This window comes from Falco biarmicus, chromosome 4, assembly GCF_023638135.1.
Source record: "Falco biarmicus isolate bFalBia1 chromosome 4, bFalBia1.pri, whole genome shotgun sequence".
Taxonomy (NCBI): Eukaryota; Metazoa; Chordata; class Aves; order Falconiformes; family Falconidae; genus Falco; species Falco biarmicus.
The window spans coordinates 90,625,465-90,642,848 of NC_079291.1; the positions used below are offsets into that span (position 1 = coordinate 90,625,465).

A 17,384-nucleotide genomic window follows, 5' to 3' on the forward strand; every position below is an offset into this window, starting at 1 on the left:
CCACAAAGACATGTATGAATGACAAGTTTCAGCAGAGTAAAAAACTTGGGTCTAGCCTACACTGTCAATGTAGTAAAGTTTTCTGCCTATTAAATATACCACAGTATGCTACCCATCACTGAGCGAACCTGAGCGTGTGCCAAGATGAGGAGTCTTTAGCAATATGTAAAACTTCAAGCCTTCCCACAAGCTTCTGTACATCTGTGTTCTCACCACGGTTTTTGCATGCTGCAGAGGAATCCCAGCTGTTTAATGAAGGCCTTTGCTAATGGGAGCGGAGAGTGCTGCATTCTCATTACATTTCCCACCTACAAAAGGGACAAGCGCATGGGCCGGGAGGGTGTGCCATTTTTATAATTTGGGCTGGAAGACTAAGCGTGAGAGGAGTACTACCTTTTAATAAATCAGATTGTTCCAGTCAGCACCACATGGTATTACAGGAAAATCACACGCTGTGCCAAAGCTCCCATGGCACTCGGCTGCCGAACGCTACCTTGAAGCGGCTGCTGTCAGTTCTCTGAACACCTGACCCGCAAGCACTATTGCTTGCGTGACCAATATGCTGGTCATGAGAATAAGTTTTGCCACCTTTACGTACGTAGGGACTCCCGTATTTAGAATGGGTGCATAAGTTTTTTCTTCCCTCTCTTTATTTTAACACTCCAGAATGATTTTAAAAACAAAAGGTATTGCCTTTTAAGTGGTGACTAAATACAGTTATGTGAGTCACAAGGGAGAATAAATATGATTGCACTTCTCACAGCCAGACAGTAAAAGCTGTTCTACTACTACTAGCAGTCTATCTGTAAGCAATCAGCTGCTTTTTCCTATTCGGAAATCCACTTCACAGGCAAGCGTATTCTTGTCTTGTATTATGTAACTGATCTACTGTTTCAGAAATTAATCCATTTTCTACACTTTTGAAGAAGATTTTTAGTCTGAGTGGATGTAGTAATCTTAACTATTTTCTAGAACTACTGCTTCACCCAAGTTGGCCAAATAAAGTCTAAGGAATTCCTGTAAATTAATTAATTTCCATTTAGAAAAATGGGAGTGGCACATTGCATTTAAAAGAAAAAACCCTCAAAGCGCTCATTTAGGGTTTGTTGGAGTATAGTGTATATATATATGTATATCATCCACCCCTTCTAATACTGAAGGTAACCTTGGACAGTCTCTCTTGGCTGTTTTTAACAGGAGAACGTACACTGATGTGCTAACAGTGTAGAACTAAATTTATGATTACACTTATGCGTCGGGCAAGAGGAAACGTCAGCACTCTATACGCGTTAGAGGATCACCTAGCCTGCCTCCCTTTTGCAGGAGCAGACTGATCTCTGCAGGCTACAACCAGTCCCCTTCCAGATCTACAACCGGTCCCCTTCCAGATCAGACTTGCACTGTCGCAGATGTCTTACCAAAGGGACCCTGAGGAGAAGACAGAAGGTCTTCACAGGGCTTCATCTTGTGCTGTTAGAACCAGCACACGATCTGGCCACTTCAGCAGAGGAGGACAATCAGCTGAAGGGTAAGAAACCTACAGCTGCTGCCCTTTCCTACCTGCCCTGCTCCCCTTCTCATCCTACATCTATATACTTCTCTCTTGCACTAGGATTAGGGCATTCCCCCAAAGTCAATGAGTTTATTCAAAAATACTGCTACTGCAAAGTGGAAAAAAAATGATAAAAAATCTCCATGTAGGCCTGCAGGTGTAGGACACAGCAGCAGCTGGGGCTGGGAGGTGGGCTGGACCTCTGTCATCCAAGAGGCAGTGGCAGCATGTGAGGAAAACGTTCCCTGACAGGGCAGGGAGCACAGTGCCGGCCATCCCTGCCCTTTGGGCATTTTCCTGGGAGTCTCCTGCCATGTGCTCAGCTGGGTGTGCTTGGTAACACCCGCACGTGGGCACCTGCACACCCACTCCTCACTCGCTTGCTCTCCCTTCTCTGGATCCCTGCGCTCTGCGGTGCCAGCGCCTGCCTCTTGCTGGTCCGTGTTCTGCTCCTGCGCCCCCCTCGTCTCCAGCTAGGCTAGGCAAAGCAGAGTTCGTGTGTGACATCCCGGCTGGCCAGTCAGCGTACTGATGCTATGAGTTCCTCTGCCTTCAGAGTTTCTCCCTCCCTTCTGGCTGCAGCTATAGCTACAGCTATAAACTTATTATTATTATGAAACTGTCCGACCTCTAAAGTTTTTGCCTTTTTGTGCAGCAAATCTAGCACTCTGCAACAGCTTTAAACCCTACTGCAAGTGAGAACTGAACATGAGCCACCATCTGCTCCTGGGTACAGCCTCCCAGTTGCAGCAAGCATCCTCCCACGCCACTGTTTCCCCCAGCCCCAGCTGCATATTCCCAGTTGCTCACCAGTACACTCACTGGGAGGGTATCTTGCTCTGTGCACCTACCGTGTGTCGTGGTAATGAGCCAGGTTGCTCAAGATACCTTCAACTAGGATTTTGAGACTGACTGTAGGAAGGTTTAGACACACAAACATATGGGCATATAAACTTCTGATGCAAGTGGAGAGTAAGTCTGTACCTACAGAAAAATGTTCTCAACAGGACACAGGAGTTTTATGTAGGAAAGGGAAAGAAAAAAAAAGCACCACAGGTGGGTGTACAGACAGTTTCCATCTATAATTCACAAGATGATGACTCAGATGTATATAAACTACAAAATACCCTTTTGTTGCAAGGTTACGTGACCTGACGAAGAGTCACCTAGGACCCAGAAAGCAGATAAAGGGTTATATCCTTCATAAAACTGTAATGAAATTAGATATTTTTTACAGTGCCAGCTACTGCAGTAATTAGACTTAAACTTGCAAGTCTAAAGTAGAAAAAACAATGGAAACAAGCTCACCTTTCAAATTACATTTGAAGCTATTAGTTGACTAAAAATATTTTGCTTCTGATCCAGCACAGAATTGCTTACATGTACAAAACACAGCTTGAAAGACTGAGAATTTTATTTTCCTTTACTGAATAATAAAGACAGTGTTTAACACAGAACGATGAACTGTAAATTACGTTACCTTTTCTCCATAGCCTCTGTCTTTGGTCATCATTTCCCTGAGCGTCTGTAACACTTTAATACATAGTTTCTCCTCATTCTCCTCTAGCAGCTGTTTAGTATGCTTTATTAACCTGAAAAGACCAATCAATCACAGCTTGTTTTAGTACTATTATTCTAAAAATAGGGTAAGATATACATGGCTATCTTACTTAATTGGTTTAAGCTGCAAACAAGTTTTATTATCATACCATTATACAACCATCTTGGGAACATTCTCTCAAGATTAACATTTAACCAGCTATCATGGGCTTTAGTGAAGTCGCAAAGGAGGTGGTCCCTGGGCAGGAGGACAGCCAGATAAAACCTTCTGACTACAGGAGAAAGGAGGCAGGGGAAGGGGCAGTGGGATTTCAGACCTGACAGTCCTCCAGAGCATGCACTTAACAGTAAGAAAGAAAACTACTCCACATACTACTTCAATAAAAAACATACTGAGAGTCCTGGAGAGCGCAATTAGAAAGCCATCCTACCCAGCATTTGTTACTTGCGCTGGTACCTAGTTTCCATAAACTGTATATAACCCAGCCCCCTCCAGGAGGTGATCAGAGAAGCTGTTCTGAATTGCCCTCTAAATGACCTTCTAATCTTTCCTTTTCCTTCCCTCTAAATGTGGGCAGTGTCTGCGTTAGATGATGCATGTGATAACTGATTCTGACATACTTCCCCAGCACTAAGCACTACAAGACCAAGTACCCTGCAAACGTTACTAGGGTTGAAGGCAGGTATCAAATAACAGGGACCAGCTGAATTTTTTTTACTCATTTATACTACCATTGTTCATAGCATTTGCATCCTGCAGCAAATGCAGAAATTTTTAAGCATTAGCTGTGAGAGCATATCAAGCAGTCTCTCCCCATTCCCAAGGGCAGGGTTTTTTTCTTCTCCAAGGGCAAACTTCATTTACCATACTATGAAATACTGTGTTTTACAAGTATGTCAAAGCATATCAAGTATTCACCAAGCTGGGTAAGAGCACACCGCTCCATAGGGCGTTCAAAAATTGGGAAAAAGCAAAACATAACAAAAACCTTCCCAATACGCCAGACTTGGAGACAAGACTTACTTGCAAATGAAACCTCCGCTTTCACATTTCCTCCTTGCATCCGTGTTTTCTGGGAAGAGCAGTTCAGGCCTGTGAAGCACATCTACCAGTACTGACAACTCTGCCTGAACAAGAGGACGTAGGCGATCCTCTAAAGCTGATACTATGTCCTAGAATACAATCGTATCAAGATTTTAAACAAACATAACATACATATACATTTATAGGCAAATTAATTTTACAGATCACAAAAGAGGGACAGGACACTTAGGTCTGTCCTGCCTGAATAAACTAGATTAAAGACCTCAGAGTTTGGTCAGATTAGACTTTTAATAGTTGTCGTTAAGAGGGGAGGCCTGATTCCCAGCAGTCCCCTAGACTACTCAGTTTCCCGACCCTCCACATCTTTGTTGGTGCTTTTGTTGATATACAAGAAAGATTCAGAGCTGCACTGAAACTGTGTGATAATGATCAGGCTGTTTGTGCTTACAAGAACTGACAAAAAAGTGTTACTGTTAAAATTATGCAAAAATAGAATTATCTCCCTTTCCCTCAGTGTTTGGAAAGTTGTAATTACCTTAAAAATGAAAACACATTTATCCTAATACTTAAGCAGAAAATGCCGAGATACCTATGAAGCCAGAGAGGAAGTTTAATCAAATTGAAATGGACAAATAGGGAGAAGCTATTTCAAGGAGACGGGGTTGGGCAGTGTTTTTACATTACATAATATATTTTTACATAAAGCTGGAACTGTTTGCCAGAAAAAACTTTTGACCAGAGAATGAATCTTCAAAGGATAAAGGCATCATTCAAGGTGAATTTCATTTGGTATAAAAAAAGGCCTTATTGAACTGTCTTCAGATCTGAACATCGAATACAGCTCTAACACATCAGTCCTTATTTCTAACGTGAAATATTATGTTTAAATAGCCTTTTAGCAAAACCAGTATGGGAATGCACACATTTTTGTTTCAGGGAATGACTGTGGCTGCACCTGGTTCACTAGGAACCCAGACACCTATTTACTTCAAGCTCTGCAGTGGTCTCCAGGCAGGGCTGTGACACCTTCGGTTGTACAGAGAGTTTTAGCATATAAGGAGCAAAGCACTGGAGCAGTTTGGAGGGCTGTGACGATGAGAAAATTCCTGTCTTATCAAAGGAATATTACTAATGGTGGAACAAGAATACTTCAAGTACCACTAGTTTTAAATACCAACATCTCCTAGGGCAAGTACTTCTATACCCATTAGCCGTGCACGTTCAATTACCTGTCTTGATACAAAGGTTTACTTAATTTTATATACAGTATTACAGTAGTATTCAGCATCAGCTAAGTTGATTACCATGTGGCATTTTGACTAGTTAATTCCCAAATGTCCTTCTACTTAGTAAATTCCTCCTTTTGTGTAGGCATGCAAGTAAATGCTTATCAAAGGAGGAAGGGGTGCTGGGTAGTCACCTGTAATCTTTCAATTATGTTTCGATAATCCCTGGAAGCAGCGAGCACCGAATCTCTGCGGGCAGCATTCCTTGCAGTCATTCGCCAGTTCATTGCAGTCTTCTGTACAATGTTATGAGATTTCAGAAAGAGATTGTTGACCTGACTGTCCAAGTCTACAGGAATTGCAATTGCTCGGCTTTTTGCTGCAAAAAGCAAAAGTTAGTGAGACTGGACTCCCTGAGCCCACGCATTACAGCCAATGCAAGAACCAGACAACCTCCAGCTGCAATTCCTTCCATAGTCTCCTTCACGTACATGTCACACAACATGATGCTCAGTCCCTGCAAAATGGCTCAGACCTCAGTGTGGCGTTACGTTTAAAGGCTTTCATGCCTCAGAGCTGTTTACTGTCTATAAAGTGCGGGAGCAGGAATCCATCCTTACTCTCAACAAGTCACGCTAACACACACGTACACCTGCCTAACAGAATCTGGCCTCATATCCAGTACAAGTTACTCTTCTTGCTATTACAAGTGGAGCAATTTACTAGGAGGAGTGGCACAAAACTATTTTCTTGTTGCAGATCAACAGGACTGCAGAGAGTTTTGAGGTTAAATGGAGAAAGCACTTCAGGTTACAGTGACAACACCTATTGCTCAACCCTGACAATACATTAACATAACTCTGGATTTGTACTATCCCTCAGCTCCAAGTTATCTTCAAGTGGCACCTCCAGGAAGTAAACTGCGCTTTCTTTTTGGAAGGATGACATATAAGCAGCAAATACTGGATGACTATGTTTGCAGCAGTTAGTCCTGCTTACACCCATTTCTTACCTACATCTGAGAGGACCCGAATGCAGCTTTCCACCGACGCCTTTTGGCTTGGCATTAACCAGTTGCAGTGGTACACTCTGAACACGCCTTGAAGCAACTGTACAAACACAGGCTGGCGAGTCTAGAACACAAGGTTAAGGGAAAGGACATCAAACCCATTGCACCGTACTGAGATAAATCAGCATCACCCTGAGGTAATACCGGTTACCAGCTTCAGCCATGAGTCTCTGCACACCAGTCATTTCTAACTGGTCTGCATCCACCTGTTAGGCAACTTCATGTTGTAGGCAGCACATCTACCACACAATCAGCAACTGAATGGCAAGGGTGGGAACAAACGCTGGAAGGGAAGCATTAAATAGATAGCTTTTAAAGCATAAAGCCTTAGTAATTGAAGCTTGACTAAGCAGAGGAAATAAGCAGTCATCTTCATCTGTGTAATCAGAGTTATCAGCAAACCTAGCATACAGAGACTCTTCTTTTAGCATTGACCAGTAGCTGACTCAATAGTCCACAGGTAAATGGGTCTTTGCTTTTGGCTAAATGACAGCACAGCTCCAGAGCTGAAAAGTCATCATTTCGAGTATTGTTAGCTGGTATCTAATTTACTGAAGAAACGAGCTGTGTGTTTGTTATTTCCGACACAGGTAGTAGTTAGTGGTAAATGCTACAGCTGCTATGGATCAGCCAAAATTAAGGCGTGGGTTTTAGCCCTGTATTTCACAAGATGGTCTTCCACTATAGATAGGTGAGCTACTCCAACACACATGCACGAGCTCTGTTCTTTCATCTTTGCAACATCCCAGTGATAGTGACCAAAACTCCCTCTTTGGTTTTGTACAGTAATTACATCACAGAACAACTAATTTATTTCACCTGTAGAGGAAGGGGTATTTTAAATATTTCAAATGAACCTATGTTGAGAGGGAATACCCCGCATCCCTGTGCCTGCTAGCTACGTAATGTTTCTATCAGCTAAGTGAACTACACCACAGTGCAAAGCCCACAAGACTTAGGAACCAGTGAAAAAATACCTCTTGTATTCTGGTCAAGATTAATGCCTGTTTGTAAGAAAAAAGGGGAGTTAGATTTAAAAGCCAAATCTATTTCATTAATTCATCAAATAACACTATTACAAAATGTAGAAAAGGAGAATCAAAATTCAAGAACCAAAAATTACTAAGAGGCAAATACTATTATCCTTACTAGAAATAAGCCAAACACCAAAACCATGGCAGACTGTATTCTCCAAAGGCACTGAAAATACCTGCACTTTCAGATTTAAGCCACCCACATATTCCTTCCAGTTCACATTTAAAGACTTTTCAGTCTTGAAAAGCTTCAGAGATGTTTCATTTGCTTAAACTAGGTCAATAAATCAAGTAAGAAATGTACTTCATGTCCTCCAACTACACTTGTGAAGGAAGGCCTTGGGCAGCAGCACCCTTAGGAGGCAAACAGGCTAAGCAGTACTTGTTAAGGAGGGGAAGTTTTGGACAGCTGTTCTTTGAAAAGACGTATTTATGTTCTCCTAATTTTATATTATTTGAACTGCATGACAGATGTACAAGGTGTTCCTTGAACAAGCAAGGCCAGCCCTGACTCCAAGGAGGTACAATTTGAGTCGAACAAGCCATAACACGAACAAGCACGAGACAAGAAGAGGCTCGCACGGGAAGAAGGAAAATGACAGGGTGCTGCAGAAAGGACAGGGAGTGACTGAATCCAAAGGCAACGCCAAGGAGAGTGACAACAGTCAGTCACCTCTGGAGACAATGGCATCAGATCAGGCAGCAGCAGCTGCAGACTGCCCTGCATCATCTCAGACAGAAAGGAAAAAGCCCACCGAGAGGAGTCATGTACGACATGTATGAGTGATGTACCAGCTAGGTGGTCCCATGGGCTGTACTCCTCAGGTGGGAGAGCCCCTAGTTACGGGCAAGAGCCCTGATCAGCAGAAAAAGGAAGATAAGCAGAGCTTTTAACTTAAGAGATGCAGAAGGAAGGTAAATCTAGGACAAGACAACAACACAGCTATCAGGTGAGATGGTAACAAAGAGGTGAGATAAGTTACTTCAACCTGCTAGACAGAGGGAGAGTTCGAGAAACTAAAGAAAAACTGCTGACATAAAATTAACAGATGGCTAGAATATGACGGTAAGGAAGCGTATTCAAATGCTGTACGCTCAGAGACACAATTAAAAGCATGACAGCCAAGGTTCACGGTACAGAGGGAAGAGAGAAGGGCAGAGCCCCAGGGACACCACTAACTTGATCTCAATTTCTCTTTTCTTTTGATGAAGGTTTGACAAACTAGCATAGAGGCTGATACTGCAGTAACAGCAGACATTTTAAAGTCACACGAGGAGCAAACAACTGCTCACGCTCAGACTCGCACGAGCCCAAACACAGCCGTTGCTGCTCTCCACGCCCCCACAGGTGATGCCCGCTGTTTGGCAATTGAAGGGTGTTCGAGTCCATCTCAAACACTGCTCTGCTGCTTTCAGTGTGCCTATGTCCACGCCTGAATAAGGAGGGCTGTCTAACCAAAGAGTTGGTTAGATCAGGCTGGCCACTGACCATCCAGACATGGGTTGAGTACCCGTCCTGACTCCAGGAGGGCAGAGATGCCGGCAATCATTAAGACAAAAGCAGGAACACTGTTGCTCACCCCAAGCAGAAAGAAGCCTTTACCTGATGCACACTCACACAGCAGTTTTACGTACACTTCCCTGGAGCACTGCACTCACCATGCTCCAAAGGGCTAGCATGAATTCTTTGATGAGGGACTGACACATCAAATTGCCAGATGCCCTTTACGGCCTCTTTTGGGAACCAGATGCCAGTCACATTCAGTTGCAGACCTGGAGTTTGTACTGTGAACCACTGCCTCTGGCACGATGAGGTTGCATCAAGTTTCAACAACTACCATACTTAAAACTTCTGAAAGACCTGCCAGGCACCTGACCGCTCCACCCACACTCCTCCCAAAAAGTTATTTATGAATAAAAGAATGATGTTATCTTTGTGCTGAAATACAAATATTAGGGCAATGTCCTGACACTGCTGTTCTGCAGTGGAAATCTTTACCTTCTGTCACTTTACAAACGTTTCAAGCTTCTCCATATTTCCCCAACTTTTGAATAACAGAAAAAAGTTACCCAGCTTAATGAAACATACTAGAGCTTTGGGAAATGTTTTGGTTTTGGAATGTTTTTGTTTTTAAAGGAAATTAGAATCTTCCTATAAAAACATGTTTTCTTTAAACAGTCACGTCTGCAGCCTCTGTAACGTAACACCTTCCTCCTGGCTGGAAAGCTTGCCAGCAAAGCTTTATCTCCCCTCTTCATGGCACTCTGGAGAACACCGTGATGCCATGCTACTGCTTCACCACTGCTAGACAGCTGGCATGCCAAACCATTGCTGAACAAAACTGCTTGTTTGTTCTCCTGCACCTGCCCACATCATCTTACCCAACTGCATTCTGATCTACGGCTGCAAAGAGGATGACCAGAGCCCTAAGGTGCAACTGCAACACAGAACAGGAACAAATCCTTCATTCCCCCATTTGCAGTGTGATTTTCTCACATGGAACCTGACAATGACACATAGAAACTGTCTCCAAAAGACCTGTGTGGTCTCGGTGGTAGCACAGAGTTGAATCTACTAACGAAGTAATGTGGGATTTAGCTTCTCTAGAAAAATGGTTGTACTCTGACCTACAATTCTTTCCACTTCTACAGCAAAAGAAACATCCTGGTTGCAAAGGAACCGTATTTGCTCCACCATTACAAACACATGTGTTTTGTTTTAACCGGTAAATGGAACCCAAATGGAATGAACATAATTGCACTGGCGGTGTATTTCCACTTCTCTGCCTTTCTACATTCTCCTACCTGCAAAGTAGTGCTCTGATCAGAGAACGGGGAACTGAAGAAAGTGGTGACTATACTCATCACGATTTCTGTAACATACTTCTCCAATATGGAGTCAGCGTGCTTTCTGTCGCTGGTGTTGTTACAAGCCTGCAAGACAATTCATCCTTAGGTCAGAAGCAGCTCAACCCAGTTAGACTAACAAGTGTTACCGACTGAAATCCTTAATTTTGCATTGTTCTAGTCACAGCAACACCCTGCCACAATATTTATGATGCTTGGATCTCTGGATTTCCAGCACACACAAAAGCAGAAGCCCGACACTTACTGTTCTAATGTGCTGGCATGTAGCACGTTTAGGGAAGAGGGGAAAAAAAACCCCATAGAGTGCCTTAGAGGAGAGAAAGTAGTAGGGTAGGGAGGACTGAGGTGTAATGCTTTCGTATGGGGAAATACTTGGAATCCCAGGCAAAAAGCCATAAGGCCAAACAAATGCCAAGCTTGGAAAAAATTTGTCCTGACCTGCCAAAAAACGTTGACTATTGCTTGGGAAGGAGCTCACTTATCCTGGCCAGAATAAGCAAGCCAGGTGGCAGAACAGAAAAAGGCATTAGACAAAGGAGCAGGGTGTGGGGCTTTTCTGAGTTTTTTTTTTTTTTTCTTTTTACAAGGAAAATATTAATGTGTTCCATGGAATATGACTAATGAAATCCACAGGCATAAGGAAAAGAAGGCACTTAAAAAATCTGAAGGAACACAGTATTCGGGGTACTTACTGCCTTCATGCACTGTTATGTCTTATTCTTACTGCTCTATACTAAATAGGTTCATTTAGACTTTTTGAATTCTGTTCCTAATACAGAAATCATTACCCGACAGATGTCAACTAGGAAGTTCTCAAATAGCTTCCACATATGATTACTAGTGTAAATCTCCTTCATTTCTACTTCCGTGTCCACATAGCAATGATTCAAGAAGTTGATGTACGCAATTTTGACCTAGAAGTATAGAAAAACAATACCATTAAAAACCAAAAACCTGATTGGTATTATGAATGAATATAACGTCACACTAAAACTGCTATATAAATAATTTGTAATTCTACTTCTTCCTTTTATTTAAGCACTAGTGAAATTTAATGCCATGAATAGCAAGACATCATCCAATAAAAAAAAAACCATCAGGATTATTGCAGACCAAAACATCAGCATAATAATAATTTCCAGTTCTGCAGAACCATCTGTTCAAGGTTAGCAGCATACTCCATAAACCTCTCTGCCTCAAGAACCCTATAAAACCACCAAATACAACATCACATCCCCATTTTAAGAGCAAGGAAATAAGTATAAAAGGATTTAACTTTACTATCCAGATTGACTGGGGTTACCAATTGCAGAACCAGGGAAGGAATCCTGTTTCCCGCTCACAGCTTACTGTCCACCTGCACCACCACCCTCCCCAGGCCAGACCCAGCAGTATCAAATCTCCCTCACCCAAAATCAGCACGCTTCAAACACATACAGGCCAGTGCCTCAAACAGCCCTCACCTCAGGGATGCAATCCTCATGGGTTACTACCCTAACAATATCATCCAAAGGAAGAAGGGAGTTGCATTTTATTTCTGTGTAGACATTTTTGCCTTCTGTGCACACAGCAAGCAGTTCTACTAAGTGGATGTGGTACATCAGTGGGCTGTTTTCATCCATCCGATCCCTCTCAGATCTCATCATCTGCACCAAAGTCTGGAAGGAGGCTCTGTCATTGTAAAACACTAGGACATCCTCTCCCGCATTCACCAGCTACCAAGAAAGAAAAACATTCCATCGGCAGATCAAAACCTGTACACATCCCCGCAGCATCCTCTCCTAATCTGTGGGCTGACTGTTACAGTGCAAACCCCAATTAGCTATTCTTTAGACACTTAAAAGGAGTGCAGCCCACCAAGTCAGCTGGGCATTCCTCTTGCACTGCCTTCATGGGATAGAGGGCTCGAGTATGACATTTTCTCTTAAAGAATTTACCACTTCTTAACTGCTGAAGAACTTCAAAGTCAGTCCAACTGACTGCTTAGACAGAAGCTGTGCCAAGAAGCTTGTGACTTTCCGTTGTGCTTTTTTTATTTCACATATATTGCCTCAGCTGACTTTTTAATACAGCTCGCTGCAGACATGCTGTTTTGGTCAGAGGAACGCCCCAGGCACACGCTGGATGGGAGGATTGCAGGGCTCAGTAATTCCACCCTTCCGAACAAACAGCGATTTTCCAAGGCTAGCGAGTGACACGTTAAGTCACACATTAAAGATTTCTATCAGCTTTGCATTTGAGACCCGGATGGCCACATTTTCAGACCTCCTGTAAAGACCATGAAGGGAAGGAGAACAAGCAAACCGAGACCTGCTTGAAGCCCTAAGGTAACCCCCTTTTCTCAGCAGCCGCTGACCCCCATGGAAACCGATTGCTGAGCACCTCGCAAACCCGACTCAGTGTTGAGAAGCTCATGAAACCGTTCTTGAACAGAACGACAGAATGTGGAAGACCTTCGATCAATCTAGTCAGACTAATTTAAGAAAGTCAGAGCTGGACAAATCTGATCCTTGGGCTCCCCCTGCTGAAGAGGCCAATCAAAAATCCTGTCAGATGAGTGAATACACTGTCAAACAGATCACATTTAATATCCAACTTAAAGGGATTTATTCACTTTTCTCTTACACCTTTCCCTTCTAGCATGACAGCCCAATTTCCCAGTTACTTACACCCCTGAAATTCTGAAGACCCTCAGACTTCTCCCCCTTCAGCACTGAAACAGCTAATTATGTATGTCTTGGTAAGAAAAGAAATTCCCAACAAAATACTATCATGGTAAAATTTTCCTTCTACATTAGTGATCTTGAAAATTAAACTATTTCTCTTCTAGCAAGTTTTGCTAGGGAAAGGCACTCTTTGCTTCATAAGCCTACCTTTACGCTGCTGTGTAGAGACCCAGAAAGTAATTTGCAAGTATCATTAATAACCAACCACTCGTTATACCTACAAGTAAAGAGCTCAGAAAGCATTCGGTCACAAAAAACCCTGTGCTTTCTGGTAGCTGCATGCTCTTTTTGCATTGTGAGAGCTAACTGTCAGCTTCTTGGCAGTCCCAGAAGCGAGAGGATCAATTTGTCACTTTTCACCAAATGGTATGTGAAAACTTCTGTTCAGACCTTGCAAATCTCTGCAGCTCTCACCTCAGCCATTACCATATCTTGGCATTTCTTAATGAATTTTCCTTCCGCCTTGACAATTGTCTGCAGGAACTTTATGTACTGAACATTTCTGCCATGTGTTTCAATACAGTGGACAAAGTGTTGAACAACGCGTTCATTAATCTCACTGCAAAGCTGGAAGTTGTTCATGAAAATGTGCTGCATTGTTACTGCTTCCAGAATCTAATGGATGAAAGAAAGAAAGAAATTAGAAAATCAACAAACCACCAAACCCCCCCAGAGGTCAGGATAGAGTCAGCACTCCTGCAGGTTGCAGGAAAAGAACATTTCTGAGGACCTAATCTTTCAACACAACAGGTCGTATCTATGCCTATTTTTCAGTCCACCTCGCCTCTTGAACTTTCTACACTGAAGCGGTCCCAAACAAACAGATCTTGCCAATTTTTGAGGCTGCAGAATGAAAACAAAATGTGACCCCCTTCAACCAATCTTGCATCAGAACAGGCCCAGAGGCGATCACCAAGGACAAACCATTCTCTTTTCTTGCTAGAAAAAAAAATAAAATCATGGCATGAGGTTATTCTTACCCCTGGGTTAAGGAACAGGTTTATGTGCTTGTGCAGCAATGCCTGGTTCTGTTGGTTCCCAGCACAAAAGTTCTGTAAAAACTCATGTGCAAGCTTCATGATCTCCTGCATCCTCGTGTCTTCAGCCTGTGATCGCATGACAAGTAAGATGGGGTTAAAAAGAATCTAAAGGTTCACCTTCAGGTGAGTACTGGATGAGCCGCAGCTCCAGCTCTGCAAGGGAACTGTCACGTCTCTCTCACACTCCAAAGAAAAACAAACCTCCACCCAGTTCACAGACATTAGGGATGAGTTTGGCCTGCTTCACAGTTTTAAAGATCATCAAAAATAACGACCATAATAGAAATTACAGTAGTTTATTCTCTAAAATTGCATACTCCACAGCCAAGCCTGCCAGCAACGTGCTTTAGTCACTTTTACACTTCTGAACATACCAGTACGTTGGCCAAACCACACATCACCACCTTGGGGCTACACAGGAAAACTGCCATGTTCCACTCAAATGCATTTCAGCAGCGACAAATAGGTAGTTTGTGGCAAAGAAGAGATGGAAAGTTATTGCTGCAACAGTTAAGCCCGATTTATATTTACTGGAATCAGCATACTACTTGCATGCTTCCAAGTACAGCTCAGGAATCAGTGCCTTTCCTCTCACACCAGCATGGATTACCAGTCCACTGATGGTACAAAATGCAGTTTGGAAAATTAGTGTCTGCTTTTATTTTCAAGGAGTTTCATATACTTCTAACGGTGAAACACCTTCCACACTGCCTGCCCAATATGTACCCACATGTATGGGAGAGACAGGTGACAAGAAATGTTGGAGGGTGTTTACGCTGCTGACTTTTTAGCAAAATACGAAGCAAGACAGCTTGAGGCATAGCACTAACATTAATCAAAGCAACTGTCTAGAATTACTGGTTCTCACAAACCTGTAGAGTTTGGAACACAGGACAGCAGAGTGACCAGGAAAATGTGAAGAGCTCCCTCACCCATGCAATGCTAACTACCCATCACCTGTAACTAATGGGCTGGCAACGTGACGAACTTGGGGTGTGCTTCATCAACACACCACGGTGCTGTGCAAGCTCAGCCCATACAGTAACCCAGGCAAAGCGGGCTTCCAACCGCGCCGCCGCCCTGACACGGCCCACTATGAAAAGCAGACCTCACTGGGAGAGCCAGCTGGTATTTATTCATCTCTAAGGGAGAATTTGGGACTCTCCAGCTCAGGGGGTCTGTGTCTAACTACTGGGCAGACCTGCAGATAAATCCCATGGGGGATCAGGCAACCTCGTTTCCCTTAGTGTTCCCAGGACAGCTGTGACACAGCTGCCTCGCAGCAGTAACACGGGTCTTGCCTGCACCGATACAGCTCAGCTTCAAGGCAGCACAACAAAACCCCCGTGAAAAGCTGAGTTGAGCCTTGGTCTTACTCTGAGCTACGACTGACAAATACCTCTTCAGGACACAGTGCATAACACTCTTTATTCAAAAGACTTAAAATAAAGCTCATATAAGCTCCCTGTTATTTTTGAAGCAGGGATATTTCCTAGACTATGATGCTTGGTAAAACAGCCTCCATGAATCCAATATAAAGGTAGAAGGTTTAGGAGGGTTCAGAGGAGGTAATAAAAGCCCGTCAACGTGACATGAAGCAAGGTGACAGCCGTACAGAAACTCAACCTTTTCGTAAGGGATCTGCAGCAGCTCCAGCACAACCGCATGAGCTCCCATGTTCCTCAGAAGTCGCTGCTGCTGCTTACGGCTCTTCCTGACCGAGGCACTTTCCTGAACACAGAGCTTGCTGAGCCGCAGCAGGATCTGCAGAAGAGACTTGCTTTAGAACCAAAACTCTGGGCTTTATTTCAGAGCATGCCAGGTGGCTGCCAGGGAGCAGCAACAGTGCAAAACACATCTGCATGGACCAGACCAGGCAGCAACATCAGGTTTTGGGGTCTCGAGGAGAGGAGCTAAGGCCTGGTTGCTCCTGCAACATCAGCAGAGGTGCAGAAGGACCAAGCTGGAACCGAGAGCCATGGGGAAACACAGGAGTAGAAGGCAGCAATGGTGTGTCTGCTGCCTTCTTGACAGCCCTCGCCACCCCCCCAGGGACACAGCAGCCACTCGGCACAGGCAAGGGAAGCAGTTTACTGGCCGGGGCACCATCTGTGGCATCCCTGACTAGGGCTGGTCCTGCAGAATTCAGCCGGGTCAAGTGAACCCAGCAACGGGCTCTGCCATACAGAGCCAGAGAAAGATCATTAGCACGCACCACACTGGTGCCAATGCATGGACTTTGTCTGGCATTTTTTTTAAGTTAAACTTCAACAGCATGGTGGTTTTGAGTGCAAGGTACTTGGGTCAGGGCAAATTAAACAGCTCCTCCACTTGCTTACTTCCTCTGAAGCCTTTAACAATAATAATATTGTGTTACCATTGAAACAGCAGCAAAATGTCATGTTACTTGCTAATCCATTCTTAAGGAAAGAATACACGTGTCGTGTTTATTGTATTCCTGGCTTCTCATTCAAGTTGGGATATGTTATGACTCAGCAAATAGTTTCCACAATAGATGAGTGACTCAGACTTTCCCGAGTGCCTCCCTCTTAGTGCAGCTCTCCAGAGCTCTGTTACTCATTTACACTTCCATTTAACCACCAGGAAGCAAAGTTTTACCTCTTTTACTACACGGTAGTTGTAGCTGCTAGTACTTTCAGGCTTTTGGGACTTGCTGTGACCTTCCTGAGGATAAAAATCAGACAATTTATTAGTAGCTTATACTATTGCCTTCACGAAGGCTAGAATTACTGTTCTAGGACAGTACCCACTCTCTTCCTGGAAAGAAGCATCATCCAGTTTTTCTGACAGTCTTAGAAAAATACATGTAATTATCCTGTCAGTCACATTGACCTCTATAACATAAAATAAGGTGAGGGTAGGATGAATTTTAGAGACAGCAACCTCCTATCCTTTCCTTTGCTTATCACATTCTCCCTGTAATCAAGTCTCTCCCAAAAAAAACCTTCTTACCTTCTCTCCCTCTCTACTATTATTGAGCTGTCATTGCACAGGTACCAAGAGATGCCTCACAATAATATGGATGAGAAGAGCAACAAGTAAATTATTTTTGTTTACTTCCAACAATAAATGTTCAGAACCCGGGGACTATTTCTTAAATTCTCTCATCCAGTCTTTTTCCATTCGATTGCAAATTATATAGAGCCAAGAAGTTTAATTAGTTCTAACCCGGATGCGCATGCCAGGAAAGTCCTGTATTATCGCGTACAAAGCACTCTTCTGTCACGTAATCGCAGTGCCACG

General features: G+C 43.4%; 1 protein-coding gene across 15 annotated transcripts in view; it reads right to left on the bottom strand.

The window, feature by feature from the left end:
- ITPR1 (inositol 1,4,5-trisphosphate receptor type 1) overlaps positions 1-17,384 on the bottom strand; it is a 183,626-nt gene that overhangs the window by 79,466 nt on the left and 86,776 nt on the right. For all 15 annotated transcript variants that reach the window (XM_056337551.1, XM_056337552.1, XM_056337558.1 and 12 more), the window contains 11 exons: positions 16,740-16,805; positions 15,747-15,884; positions 14,061-14,186; positions 13,495-13,695; positions 11,818-12,069; positions 11,143-11,268; positions 10,292-10,420; positions 6,396-6,516; positions 5,578-5,762; positions 4,137-4,285; positions 3,033-3,144 (listed from right to left, as the gene is read on the bottom strand). In XM_056337551.1, coding sequence (XP_056193526.1) covers positions 3,033-3,144; positions 4,137-4,285; positions 5,578-5,762; positions 6,396-6,516; positions 10,292-10,420; positions 11,143-11,268; positions 11,818-12,069; positions 13,495-13,695; positions 14,061-14,186; positions 15,747-15,884; positions 16,740-16,805 — 1,605 coding nt within the window. The remainder of the gene's footprint in view (positions 1-3,032; positions 3,145-4,136; positions 4,286-5,577; positions 5,763-6,395; positions 6,517-10,291; positions 10,421-11,142; positions 11,269-11,817; positions 12,070-13,494; positions 13,696-14,060; positions 14,187-15,746; positions 15,885-16,739; positions 16,806-17,384) is intronic.